This window comes from Lutra lutra, chromosome 12 (genome assembly GCF_902655055.1).
Source record: "Lutra lutra chromosome 12, mLutLut1.2, whole genome shotgun sequence".
In the NCBI taxonomy this organism is placed as follows: Eukaryota; Metazoa; Chordata; class Mammalia; order Carnivora; family Mustelidae; genus Lutra; species Lutra lutra.
In genome coordinates, this window is record NC_062289.1 from 10,769,074 (window position 1) to 10,783,672 (window position 14,599).

At 34.1% G+C, this 14,599-nt stretch overlaps 1 protein-coding gene across 2 annotated transcripts in view; it reads left to right on the top strand.

Moving 5' to 3' along the window:
- Nucleotides 1-14,599, top strand: part of CDH19 (cadherin 19) — a 94,913-nt gene that overhangs the window by 41,473 nt on the left and 38,841 nt on the right. For both annotated transcript variants that reach the window (XM_047698319.1, XM_047698320.1), the window contains exons 4-8: nucleotides 358-477; nucleotides 1,823-1,987; nucleotides 8,479-8,660; nucleotides 9,223-9,476; nucleotides 13,850-13,971. In XM_047698319.1, the coding sequence (XP_047554275.1) occupies nucleotides 358-477; nucleotides 1,823-1,987; nucleotides 8,479-8,660; nucleotides 9,223-9,476; nucleotides 13,850-13,971 (843 nt within the window). The remainder of the gene's footprint in view (nucleotides 1-357; nucleotides 478-1,822; nucleotides 1,988-8,478; nucleotides 8,661-9,222; nucleotides 9,477-13,849; nucleotides 13,972-14,599) is intronic.

Here is a 14,599-nt window from a genome sequence, read left to right on the forward strand (position 1 = left end):
ATATGATTTTTAAATTAAACTGCTTCCAATTCCGTTTTGATTCTTCCATTAATAATACAACTTTGAAACCTCCTGAATGGATCTTGTAATGGATCATTTAATGGTTATATTTCATTATAGCATAGATTTACATGTTTAAAATCTACATTGCATATAGGATTTAGGGCTATTTTGCATGAGTTTATATTATCTTGTTTATACAGAATGATACTAGTTTTATAATTCTGAATAAGGAGGGCTCGTCTTTCATGTGTATCATCATCTTGCTTGCTAAGGAGAGAATGCTTTATAGAACTGAATGCATTGTTCCATAATACCACAGTCTTAATTTCTTGTTACTATTTATATTTTCTTCAGGAACATTAGTCATCCAAGTGACAGCAAATGATGCTGATGATCCTTCAAGTGGCAATAATGCTCGTCTCCTATACAGTTTACTACAAGGCCAACCGTATTTCTCCATTGAACCAACAACAGGTATTTATGAATGAAATAAAGTGTAATTCAACAGGATTCTAAGTAAGCAGATGTCAGAACAAAAATCATCTGCGTATTATAAACATGTTGTACAGTAAACCTGATGTTTCAATAAATAAATGCGTTGTACTTTTAAACATTTAATTCTTTTTAGGCTTTTAGCTGATTTTTCTAACTTTCAGAGATTGAATTTCCCACATCTATACCACAAATCGTTTGTGTATAAGGTATAAAACATATGTAAAGATTATAACAAATCAACTGGAAAAAGAAAAAACCCAATTTAAAAATATGCTAAAGGCACTTAAAACAATTGACTAAAATTTGATATAGGAAAAGCCTGCAAGCATATTAAAAATGATTAACCTCAGCAGTCATCATGGAAATGCAAATTAAAACCACATGAGAAACGCAACACCTTTACACCCAATTCTCTCCAGAGTCAAACGTAGGTAGATTCTAGCAGTGTCTGTTTAATACATTCACCGTTTCCTATAGTGATTCATATGAAAGATTATACTTGTAAAACACTTTAATCCACAATTAAAATGCCATCACAATATGGTCCAATTCATCCCTTTTTGTTTTTATAGGTCTCACAATTTTTTAATGAACATTTTTCCCCAGCCTTATTTGAGGACTGGCCATTTTCTGTCTTTGTGTTAGTGTTCCCAAAATCTTTAGGCCAGCATCCCCTTGTCCTTTGTACCACCTTGAATTTTTCCTAGTTTTTTTTTTTTCAGTGATAATTAATTACTTTTTCAGTAAATAATTTTATAGAAAGTTGATATTTATTACATTTATTATGGTCCATCTTGAGTTTGAAAATCTGTGTATATATTTATCTCTATTGGTAGATTATGAATAACTGTTGGTCAAAAACAAACCTTTCTTCACATACCACGACTTAAAATAGACTTTAACATCACAGGTGCACAATATTTTTTGCATAAATTTGGTGTTATAATTTACACATTTATTCATAATTAACTTCTTTCAAACTTAAGGGAAAAGTTAATTGTAGCACACTAATATTATGTTAGCGAAGACAGCAGAAAATAACTTGAGGTAGAAATAAGATATTCCTCTTCTCTACCTGCAGATTATATTAACATAGGTATTTTATTAAGGGTCTGCTAGTATTCTTAGTATCCGATGACTGATGGCAGAGTTGGTGTTTATTATTATCATTATTATTTTTTCTTCGGGGCAGTGTCTACCGCATTGTAGTACTTCAAAATGTGTCAAAAGAATGATTATATGATTGAATTCTTAGGAATTTAACTAGGAGGATACCATGGTTAATAATGAAATAATAATTGATGTTTTTATTACATTTTTAAAGGAGTCATAAGAATATCTACTAAAATGGATAGAGAACTCCAAGATGAGTATTGGGTAATTATTCAAGCCAAAGATATGATTGGTCTGCCTGGAGCACTATCTGGAACAACAAGTGTATTAATTAAACTTTCTGATGTGAATGACAATAAACCTATATTTAAGGATCGTAAGTAGAAAACGTCTTGAATTTTCATTATAACATAATTATGCATATGTTAAATATATGCAGATGTCATTGCCTATTAGCACTGGAACAGCACTAGAATTGTATAAAATAATTTGTTAATTATTCTGTGTGATTATTTTTATTAGTGTGAAAAGTCAAATACAAATGAAACAGTAATGTGTTTTCTTTCAACTGCTTCTATAACAATTTCCACAAGCTTTATGCCTTAAATTATTATCCTAATGAAATGTCACAGGTGTCACCATATTAAGTTCAAGGTGTCTGCAGGGCTGTGTTCCCTTCTCAAGGATCCAGGGGAGAATCCATTTCTTTGGATTTGGTTGTTGGCAAAATTCAGTTCTTTACATTTGTAGGATTAAGGTCACTGTTTCCTTGATGGCTGTCAGGTTAAGGACACTGTTAGCTCCCTAAGGCTTCTTTCTGATTCTTGTATATAACTCACACACCTGAAACATAGCAAAAGGTGTCAGATCCTACACACACAGTCACCTCTCTGACCCACACTTTTGCCTCTTCTTCACTTTTAAGGACTAATGTGATTAGATCAGGTCCACTTGGAGGAACCAATACAATCTCCACATCTCAAGATCAGCTAATTAGCAATATGAATTCCACCTGCAACCTTAATTCCCTTTTGTCAATACGTTCATAGTTTCTGGGGTATTAGAACACATATATTTTGGGGATTCATTTTTCTACCTACCACAGTAATGATTTGAAATGATAATATTTTAAAATTTTTATTTATATTCAATTTATCAAAACTAAAAACAGAAATAAACACAATTCACCTGTTTTTGTGTTCACCTATGATTTACATATATGAAAAAATCATATATAATATTTCACATATAAGAGAGATCATACCGTCTTTTTCTTTTTCTGACTTATTTCACTTAGCATAATGCCCTTGAGGTCCATCCATGTTGTTGCAAATAACAAGATTTCATTCTTTTTATGGCTAAGTAATATTTGTGTGTGTATGTATCATAATTTCTTCATCCATTCATCCACTAATGGACACTTAGTTGTTTCCGTATGTTGGCTGTTGTGAGTAATAATGCAATGAGCATGCGAGTGCGGATATGTTTTCTAATAGGTGTTTTTATTTTCTTTGGTTGAATACCCAGAAGTGGAATTGCTGGATCATAAGGTAGTTCTGTATTTAGTTTTTCAAAACACCACCACACTGCTCTCCATAGTGGCCGCACCAATTTATGTTCCCACTAAGAGTGCACAGGGTTCCCTTTTCTACATGTCCTCACCAACACTTGTTCTTTCTGGTCTTTTGAATAATAGCTGTTCTAACAGGTGTGAGGTAATATTTCATTGTGGTTTTGATTTGCATTTCCCTGATGATAAATGATATAGAGCATTTTCTCATGTACCTGTTAGCCATCTGTGTGCCTTTTTTGGAAAAATGTCTATTCAGATCTTAGGTCAATTATTAATATTATTATTAGATATTGAGTTCTATGAGTTCCTATATATTTTGGATATTAGTACATTATCAGATATATGATTTGCAAATATTTCTTCCCATTCAGTAAGTTGCCTTCTCATTCTTTTGATGGTTTCCTTTGCTGTGCAGAAGCTTTTTAGTTTGATAGAGTCCACTCATTTTTTCTTTTGTTGCTTTTATTTTTGGTGTCAGATTAAAAAGATCATCACCAAGATCTAGGTCAAGGAGCTTACTCCCTGTATTTTCTTCTAAGAGTTTTATGGCTTCAGGTGTTAGTTCAAGTCTTTAATCCATTTGAGTGAATTTTTGTGTATGATGTAAGATAATGGTTCTGTTGCATTATTTTGCATTTGGTTGTCCATTTTTTTCAACAGCACTTATTAAAGAAGCTGACATTTTCATATTGCATATTTTTGGCTCTTTTGTCATAAATTAATTGACCATATATGTGTGGGTATCTTTTACTTTTGTAGCATGAATAGCCCCCAACTGCTCTCATAATTTAAGATATAATACAAGTTAAATCACTTGGTGAGCTTCAGAAGGAATTTCTTGTAAAATTCTTAGGAGAAATTGTTTTTTTCTTAGGACTCCCTCCCCCACCAAAGGATTGTCTTAACTACAGAAATACATTTACAAGCAATTTTAGAAATCATGAGCAATTATCATGATAGGAGGAATATATAAGCATGTATCAAAGAGAAAAGTGGATCTCTCTCTCTCTGTTTCTCTCTCTCTCTCTCTCTCTCTCACACACACACACACACACACACACCTTTGATACAGACAAGATTCAGTTCAGCTTATTTGTGCCAGAACCAAAGTTATCAGATCTTTTGACTTTTCAAAAAATATTAGAAATCTGGATGTTTATTTCTGTGCTATTGTCAAATTTTAAAATTTTCAGTTTAATGTGGTCATTTTAAAAAAATAAAAATTGTAGGGCGCCTGGGTGGCTCAGTGGGTTGGGCCGCTGCCTTTGGCTCAGGTCATGATCTCAGGGTCCTGGGATCAAGTCCCACATCGGGCTCTCTGCTTAGCGGGGAGACTGCTTCCCTTCCTCTCTCTCTGCCTGCCTCTCTGCCTACTTGTGACCTCTCTCTGTCAAATAAATAAATAAAATCTTTAAAAAATAAAAAAATAAATTGTATATGTTTAAGGTATACAACATGATGTTTTGCTATCATATACATTGTGAAATCATTACTACAGTCAAACTAATTAACATATCCATCTCCTCACATTGTTACTTTGTGGGGGGGTGGTGAGAGCACCCGAGATGTTCTCTCAGAAAATTCCCTATACAATGTAGTATTATGAACTATAGTCACCAAGCTATACACTAGATTTCTAAATGTATTCATCCTACATCATTGCACCTTTGTACCATTTGAGCCATGTCTCCTCATTTCTTTATGAGTCAATGAAACAGCTCCTCTTTGGATGGAATTTAGGCAACAAAGCAGCAGTCTGTGACCTTCATCACCAGAGTATTAAATGCATTATATATGTGACAATCTCTACAAAGTGTGTGTCCTAGAGACAAGAAGATGATGTGTAATTAAGTCTGAAATACCCAGGATTTCATAAAATGACTGCTATATAATAAATGTAGAAAAATAGTAGGTGAATATATTGAATAACTCTAGTCTATGTTTTATTCAGATGGATGTGAAATAATAATTGAAGACTCTCAAAGGCAGTACCCCCAAGATATGTTTGTTGACACAAAAATGTCCTTGCAGCTTCTGCTGTCATCCTTATTTCTTTTAATTTTTTCCGACTTTAACATTGTTTTATATATATATAAACTTCGGTGTGCATATATAATTTATAACAATGTGTGAATATAATATATAACTATATATCTATGAACATTGATAAACAATCTATAATTATAAATAACAATGTATACATATGTATATATTGATATATATATCTGAATAAATTAGAATATTTAAAATACTTTCTAAAATTCTTATAGCTACCCAGACTCCACATGTAAGATGACAGCATTACTACTTTCAAATTTGAGTGTGGATGAACATGATTCTAGCACCATAAAGTTGCCTCACTCTAAAATAGTTCTATTTCTGTCCCACACCATAATCATGTGAAAATGTGTGTATTGACTGTTCTTCCAGAACAGAAGCATGCTGACCTCTTTACTCTTGTTCAAACTACTTTCCCTTTTATAATCCCATTGTCCTCCTCTCATGTTAAATATTTAATGCATATCTCCTCTGATATGCACACCCTCCCCTCACCTTACAGTCAAGGGTTATCCACTCTGCCTGCTAATTACTATTAACATTCAAACATTCAAACATCTTGTTTTCATCTTAAAAACAAAATAAAATACATTATTGACTCCACTTCCTCATCTAGCTAGTCATGCTTTTTTCTTTTTTTTTTTTAGAGAAAAGAATTTTTACAGTGTTGTCAAACTCATCAACCTGTTCACAGTCTTTTAAAATTTCTGGAGCCCACTCCAGTTTGGTTTGTGCATATTACTTGACCAAACTGATCTGGTCCGTTCTATCATGTGCGGCGAAATCCAGTCAATTCTCTGTCCTAATATAGTGTGATTTTTCAGCAGGATCTGACAGGATTACTCTATTCTTATGTACTTTATCTTCTATCTCACTGGTCACTTTTTAATAGTCTTCCTTGCTTTGTCTTCACCTCTGCATACTGTAAAGTCTGGTGTATTTCTGCTATCAGGCCTTAGGACGTCATTTTTCTTCCTTTTGCCTTCACTCTTTGATGTTCTCATCTGGCCACAAGACTTGAAATACCATCTCTATGCTGACAACTCCCAGATATATACCTCCAGGATGAACCTCTCTAATGAAGCCCACACGTGGCTATCCAGCTGTCTACTAGGTGTCTTCATTAAATGTCACATACATTTAAACTTGACATATATTTAAGTTCCTGATCATGCCTGACTCCTCCTCTAAACCTTTTTTTGTCTTTTTACAGCTTTTCCCATCTCAATGACTATCAGATCCAGGTTACACATTGCTGAGGGCAAAATCTCACCCATTCAATGCAAATTCAGTTCAACTCAAACAATCCGGTTTGGATTACTCTGGGTTAAATCTAGGTCAATTCTAATTCCCTAACTCGGACTGAAGTGATGATCAATTCTGCACAATTCCTGCTAGTCCCTGATTTTCAGTATTCTGTGCATACACACACACACACACACACACGCACACGTACACGCACACAATCTCTCCTGATAATAGAAACATACTTTGTTTAAAGATTTTGAAGTCAGCTTCCCCTCTGTTCTTTCTCTCATATCCAAAACTCAATCCTCTGTGGATCCTGTTGGCTCTACCTTTTAAAAATATCCATAATCTGAACATTTCTCACCAATGTTATTTGCAACCTTGGGTCATGCTACCCTCTTAATTTGTCTCCACTATTGCCATAGGCTCCCATCTAGTCTCTCTGCTTCCACCTTTGCTCTCTGGTCTACTTCCAACACTTTAATGATCTTACTGAAATGCAGATCAGATCAGATCACTTAAATGTCTACCATGTCACTCAGAGAAAAAAGTCACAGGCCTTAATATAACTTCCATTGTCCTAAATAATTTGCCATCATTCAGTCCTTTTCCATTACCTCTTGATGTTAATTACTAGCATTCTACCCCTTGTTCATGGACAAACCAACACCAGGCAATTGACCTACTCTCTGTCACTGGAAAACTTCAGCCCCTGGTTTTGTGGCCTTTTGACTTGCTCTTCCTGAAATCCTGTTTTCTCAAGTATACATTTTCCCACAATGAAAAAAAAATTAAACAACTTGAAACAGAGTTAAGCTGTTACTTCCTGAAAATAATAAAAATATTAATAACTTTTAAGTAACATTTCTCCCATGTTAAAAAGAAAGGACATCTCACAAGGCAGTCTGTGAGGTAACTTGCTATATTCTAAGAAAATAAATAATCTCGTTAAAGAAAAATTTTATTATGTGCTCCTTTTTAAAATTCTACGAAGTTTCTTTTTTTTTAAAGATTTTATTTATTTGAGAGAGAAAGTATGGGTGCGAGAGCATGAGTGGGGGGAGGGGCAGAGGCAGAGGAGGGAGCAGGCCCTGCCTGAGCAGGGAGCCCCACATGGGACTAGGTCAGGCTCCGTCCCAGGACCCTGAGATCAGGACCTGACCCACATTCAAACGCTGAAACTAAATGAGCCATCCAGGGCGCCAAATTTCATTCTTTAGAATATTGATATATATGATTATTCCCACATTTTAACATAAACCACAAATAATAATTTACAAATGTCTAACTCTTTATCAGTTTTAGGCAAGTTACTTCTGAAAAATAAAGGAAGCAGAGCTTGTTTATTTTTATTTACATCTATGTATTTCAAATATAACTTCCCTTGTTTTCACGTGACCAGAACAGTGGGGTCATCTGACTCCATCATGGTTTTCCTACTTTGTTCACTCATTGACTCCTGTGGATCCTTTCCCCTCCCCCTCATTTCCATTATGGCTCCTGCACTCAGCTCAGAAGCTAAAACTCAAACTGTTACACTTAAAACTCACTTATTTGCTTTATTCTCTCTCATCTCTAATCCACATTTACATTTACTAGTAACTTTAGATTTAAGAGATTGCTTAAGTGAAATTGAAAATTATTTTTATCAAATTTAATTGGGATGGTTGGAGTATGTAATAAAAAAAAATCCAAAAATATCAACAAAGTATACATATGAATAAAAATTTGGAAATTATATTTACTGGTGCTAAGACTCACTAAGTTATATTTGAGAGACATTAATGGATGCTCAGGTAGGATATTAGGGAAATACTAAATACAGATTATAATAAAAATAAAGAAGTAATAGATACTGATTTAGAAGAAGTAACTGGTAGAAGGTAAGAGTATGGGTTTTCCCATAGTCCACAAAAAAAAGGGTGCTAAAATTGGGAATTTCTTACGTTTATTATTTATGTGAAATATCTTGAATTTTGTTTTTAAAGGGTTATACCGCTTCACTGTTTCTGAATTGGCACCTGCTGGGACTTCAGTAGGAAAAATCATGGCATATGATAATGACATTGGAGAGAATGCAGAAATGGATTACAGCATTGAAGATGATTCACAAACATTTGACATAATTACTAATAATAAGACGCAAGAAGGAATAGTTATATTAAAAAGGGTAGATATATTTTCATATTTACTTTGCAGAAGAATACAAAATCAAATCAGAAATGCATATAATTATTTTGTTTAGCCAGTTAGTTATTGCTTCATTAAGTAATTGAATTGAGAATCTGTGATTTATGACTTAGGAAGCAGAGGAACTCAGAGATTAGACAGAATTATTACAGAGTCTCAAATTATTTGTAGAACAGTTTTTTTTTATTTTATTGTTTTTAAAGATTTTTAGAGGATGTTTTGGAAAGATCTTAAATAAAAGGAAATTAATTCTCAATTCCATAGGATATTAATGCCAAGAGAAGTATAATTTCAATCCTAAAAAAATGCAGTTACTATTCCAAAACATTTTATAACAGAAATAAGTAACAAAACACTTACAGGGATTCGCTCTGCAGCTGCTTAATGATAATATAAGAGGGATCCAACCCAAGTACATAAGAAGGGAAACCTGACTGAAAAGCGACTGAGACTTAATAACCCAAACTTTTTTTTTTTTTTTCTAAATAGTGCCTTGGGTTACTGAAGCCATTTCTTCTTCTGTACATTGTATTTCTTTGTAGAGGGTGGATTTTGAGCACCAGAACCAATATCGTTTTAGAGCAAATGTTAAAAACCGCCACGTGGATGAGAAGCTCATGGAATACCATGTTGAGGCTTCCACCACTTTCATTAGGGTCCAGGTGGAAGATGAAGATGAACCTCCTGTTTTCCTGGTCCCATATTACCTGTTTGAAATCTTCGAAGAAAGCCCACATGGATCATTTGTAGGCATGGTGTCTGCCATGGATCCAGATCAGAGGAAATCACCTGTCAGGTATGTTTGGAAGGCCAGCTTTGTATTATTAAATGAGTGAATACAAATTAGCCTGAAAATATAATTTCATAGAAATGTAATAGAGATAAATCTGTATTCCTGTATATGGTACTTACTACATTTGCAGCAACTTAAACCAGTTAAAACAGGAAACTAGTTGTAGTGAAATCAGCAATTGCTGTTGTAAGAGAAATAGGCAATCGCCCGCCAAAATTCAGTGAAATCAACTCTACTAATTTGGGGTAAGTAGTGAGGGAAAAGAAACCATCGATTACGCCAAGTCAGAAGCAAAGCTGACTGAAATGTGGTGAAGCTCACCAAAATTAAACACTACTTAATAGTCAAAAATTGAGAAAGCTTTCACACGATACCACTTAATAGAAATGAAGTAAGTTCAGTCAGCTAGAAATAAGTAAGCTTCTGTGTTGCAATTAAATAATACTTATCATTTATTAATCTAGTCTGTTATTTTCAGGTACTCTATTTTCTTCTTCTTCTTTTTTTTTTCAGTATTTGACTGTAGACCTGGTGAGACATAAAAACAAAACCTGCTACATGTTTCCTTCCACCTCCTTCCCTTACTCTCCTGTTCTCCACACTTCAGAGTTCCGAGAATTTTACTAACTTCCATGTATTTATTAAGATGATGGCTATTGCTTTGCACTTTGTACAGGCAATGATACAAAGAAGCTTCTTTACATTTTTGAGACAGAAGAATGATTCCACTTTTCCAATGTAATTCCTAATCATAAAACACTGCCTTTTCATATGTAGATGTAGTTATATTTAGTAATAGTACTTCTCATAATAAATGTAAGTACATGTGTGGTATTATATGTATATAATTATAACCCAGTAAATGAATTATTTAGATTTTTTAAACTAGTATATCTATTCACCTGTGTATTATTCTTTTGAGAATACTAAAGAATACATAATTCTAAAAAAAATGCTTTAAGGATTAAGATGTTTATTATATTATCATTTATAACAATTAAGTGTTAGAAACAATTTAAATACCTAGTCACAGTGGTATAATTAAGGTCATAGATGATTAGTGCTTGACAGTGATACCTATGAACATAGCTAAAAATATGGTGTGATTTAAAAATAATACAAAATTACTTGACTTATAAGTTTACTATAAGTAAAATACTTCCTCTCTATGAGCCAAATAAGTGAGCCACACCCAAATATTAACTGGGGTTATGTGTTTTATATTATCACTATTGGTGGTTACTTACTTTCTTTTCCTTCTTTATCTTTTAAAAAGATTTTACTTATTAGGGAGAGAGAGAGCACAAACTGGGGTAGGAGGAAGGGCAGAGGGAGAGGGAGTGGGAGAAGCAGGCTCCCCAGTGAGGAAGGAGCCTGATTTGGGGCCCAATCTCAGGACCCTGGGATCATGACCTGAGTAGAAGGCAGATGATTAACTGAGCCACCCAGGCGCCCCTACTTTATTTTCTACCAAGAATATTTTAGCTAACAATTTTTACATTTATACTGAAATTAATTATGTTGAAATGTTTTGTTAGTGCTTATCAAAACAATATTTTTTAATGTCTTTTATGGACATTGTTTCATTTAGAGTTGCCTTTTCATTAAGACTGCTTTTCATACGTTTGTTAGGATGAAAATAGCTTCTTGAACATATTCTAGTAGGTACACCCGCCCCAGGTTTTTTGTTTGTTTGTTTGTTTTTGTTTTTGTTTTTTTGTTTTGGAAGCAAAAGATCTAAAAAAATGTTTGAAAATCAAATGCTAAATGATTTCAATTTGAGTTGTTTTTTTTTTAAGAATTTATTTATTTGACACAGAGAGATCATAAGTAGGCAGAGAGGCAGGCAGAGAGAGAGAGGGAAGCAGGCTCCCCGCTGAGCAGAGAGCCCGATGTGGGGCTCAAGCCCAGAACCCTGAGATCATGACCCGAGCGGAAGGCAGAGGCTTAAACCACTTAGCCACCCAGGTGCCCCATCAATTTGAGTTTTAATGTGGTACATCTTCCTTAATACTCATTACATGGCAAAACATATGGAAACCAAAGGAAATTAAAGGGCATTTTACTTTGCCTTCAGGGATATTCCCTGTTTGGGGGAAATAAATTAGCACATAGTAAACAAATTACCTTATACATAATTCAGATAACTCACATTACTTAGTTTTTCCTTCCATGTAAGAACTATCTGGTATTTCTCTGAAGTGTGGAGATTCTCAGGCTTAGTTTCAGCGAGTCTTCGATGAGATAAACCAGCTTAACAAATTACTCTTGCCATTGATGTCACTGTTAAGTGCAGAAAAGCATGAGAAAATATGCTTTGGTATGAATCACAAACTTTGTGGTAAATGTTTAAGAAAAATGGGGTGCAGGTATGAAGAAAGAATGTAATAATTAGACCTGAAATTGATCAGTCTTTAGCAAAACAACCAAAGGGGGGAAAAAGAATGGACAAAAATTAACATTATCAGAAATGAAAGAAGGAACATAAATTTTAATCCCATACACATTAAACAATATTATAGGGAAATACTAAGAACGACTCCAAGCCAATGAATTCAGACCAATTCCTTGAAATTCTGTCAACATTCATATAAAAAGATAAATAACCAGAGTAGTCATGCGTGTGAGAAACGGAGAGCTTTGTGGGTGTTCAGGAATGTCAGGAGTGTTCTCCTGTGGAAGAGGCTGTCTTTAAACATCTTTCATCTGTGTTCTAATGGAAGCACGTAAACATCCTTGAAACACCCAGTGGATCTGCAGCCTGCTTGGAAAAATCCAGCTTTTGTAAATGGACTGGCTTTTATGCGTCTCAGTTGCTTTGTCTGTGAAGTGGGAACAGTCCTTGTGTAGAGACACACGAGGATTAAGAACAAGAGGCACAGGCGTCTGAAGAAGCATAGGCAGAACCTTTGTTTGTCATTCAGGCAAGGGCTGTTGGCAAAGGGAAACAGTGTCACAGTCACATGGTATTCATTCAGCATTCTGTAGGAATGAAGAGTTCCGTGAAAAAGAACTCGACAATGAACCAAACATCAAAACTTCACGTTTAAGCTCAAGTTCTTTCTAAAATGTGTTGCGCACATCTTTCCTAATAGGGTATATTGACTATTACTTAAAATGTTACTGATGATGAAGTCATGATTTTAAAAACTTTTATTTGAAAATTATGTCAAACATTTGATTGGCTTTATTTGAAATGGTTTATTATAGAAACAGGACATTCTAGATGTTCAATACAAAATATTAACTGTTAAACTATTACTGCTCTCTGTCAACAAATCTCTTAAGTAGGAAATGTGACCATTTGTGGATATGTCAGTAAATTGCTTATAAAGTTTTAAAATGGAGTAGAGGTAAAACCAAATTCCTTAAAGGTTAATTCTCTGCAATTTCTATTTTAATTCTCCCCTGAACACCAGTCTACAAATCAGTGTGATATTTTTAGAGACCTGTCAATTCAAGATTAAAATATTCTCATCTCTTGCCACATAATTATGGCAAAACTCATTGATGTCTCATCAAAGTCTTCAGGAATATACGTGCAATGGGAAGTCATCATTGAACCCAAGTTATTACTCTTCTTTAATTTTTATTATTAATCATTTGCGAGCAGATAAGACATGCTGAGTACTTCAAAGGCTCCTTTCATTGTGGAGTTTGAGATCGTTTTCCAGGCTTTTGCACGAGGGAATTCTATTATCTGGCTTCTTTCCATGAATGCTCTAGCAGTATATTCCATCTAGTATCATTACTTTCGGGGGATGCACACACACACACACACACATCTCATTTTTATCAAATATTATCAAAGCTTTTTCTTTAAACGAACAAAATCAAACATTTCTCATATATCAGCAATCAGGTAATTATAGTCTAACACACAGATTGAGCAGCATCGATATGCTCTGGGAAAGAGACTCAGCAGTTTAGGGTGAGGATATGCTTTGTGTTGCTTCAAAGGGGAAAAAAAAGTTAACAGGCAGTAATTTTTACCAGTAGTTATTTGTACTTCTCTTAATTTTGCAAATGACATTGTACCATTTCTTTTTAGCTAAATCATTCACTTACTCAAGTTTTGTTTTGGGATTGAGAGTGAATTACATGTGTTCAGATTTGGCACGCATCAGTTTAAATCTGAGACCATTTTCGTGTAGTTTTTTTTCCTTTTTCATCCTCACTGAGTTGAATCTTAAATATATGCATGTACCTAAATGTTCAGCATTACATTTGCTGTATGGAGCATGCATTTTAATTTGTCTAATTGCCTCTAAAAGGTTTTACATATCACAATTATACAAATAAAATAATAAAATTAAGTGAAACTTTTTTTTTCTGTCTCTGTGTGTGTGTGTGTGTGTGTGTGTGTGTGTGTGCAGGTATTCTATGACCAGAAGCAAAGTGTTCAGTATTGATGACAATGGCACAATCGTCACAACTAACCCTCTTGATCGAGAGATTAGTGCTTGGTACAACCTAAGTATTACAGCCACAGAAAAATGTAAGTACTCATTTAGGACCACACATTGGTTCAGCATATATTTAAACCATTCAATACGGGGGCGCCTGGGTGGCTCAGTGGGTTAAGCCGCTGCCTTCAGCTCAGGTCATGATCTCAGGGTCCTGGGATCGAGTCCCGCATCAGGCTCTCTGCTCAGCGGGGAGCCTGCTTCCCTCTCTCTCTGCCTGCCTCTCCGTCTACTTGTGATCTCTCTCTGTCAAATAAATAAATAAAATCTTTAAAAAAAACAAACAAAAAAAAAAAAACATTCAATAATCTCCAAACGTAGGGGAAGAAGCTAGCTTAAAATTTGTTGGAATTGGAGTTAAATGATATATATGTCAATTCATATATGTGTATTTTATTTTATTATTTTATAAACCAATGTCTGTTCCTTCCTATTATAGCTTATTTCTACACTTACCACTAAATATTTTAAGATTTTTTATTATGACAAATTAAACATAAATTTTGCAAGATATATTTAACTGAGATATGTTTAACAGATATTAATGGGTTCTCATTTAAGTTATGATTTTAATGAAAAAAGAAAGTCTTATATACATTACCCCCCCAAAAAATTGACCCTTAAAAAATACATATCAATGGAAAGAAATTATAATACTTA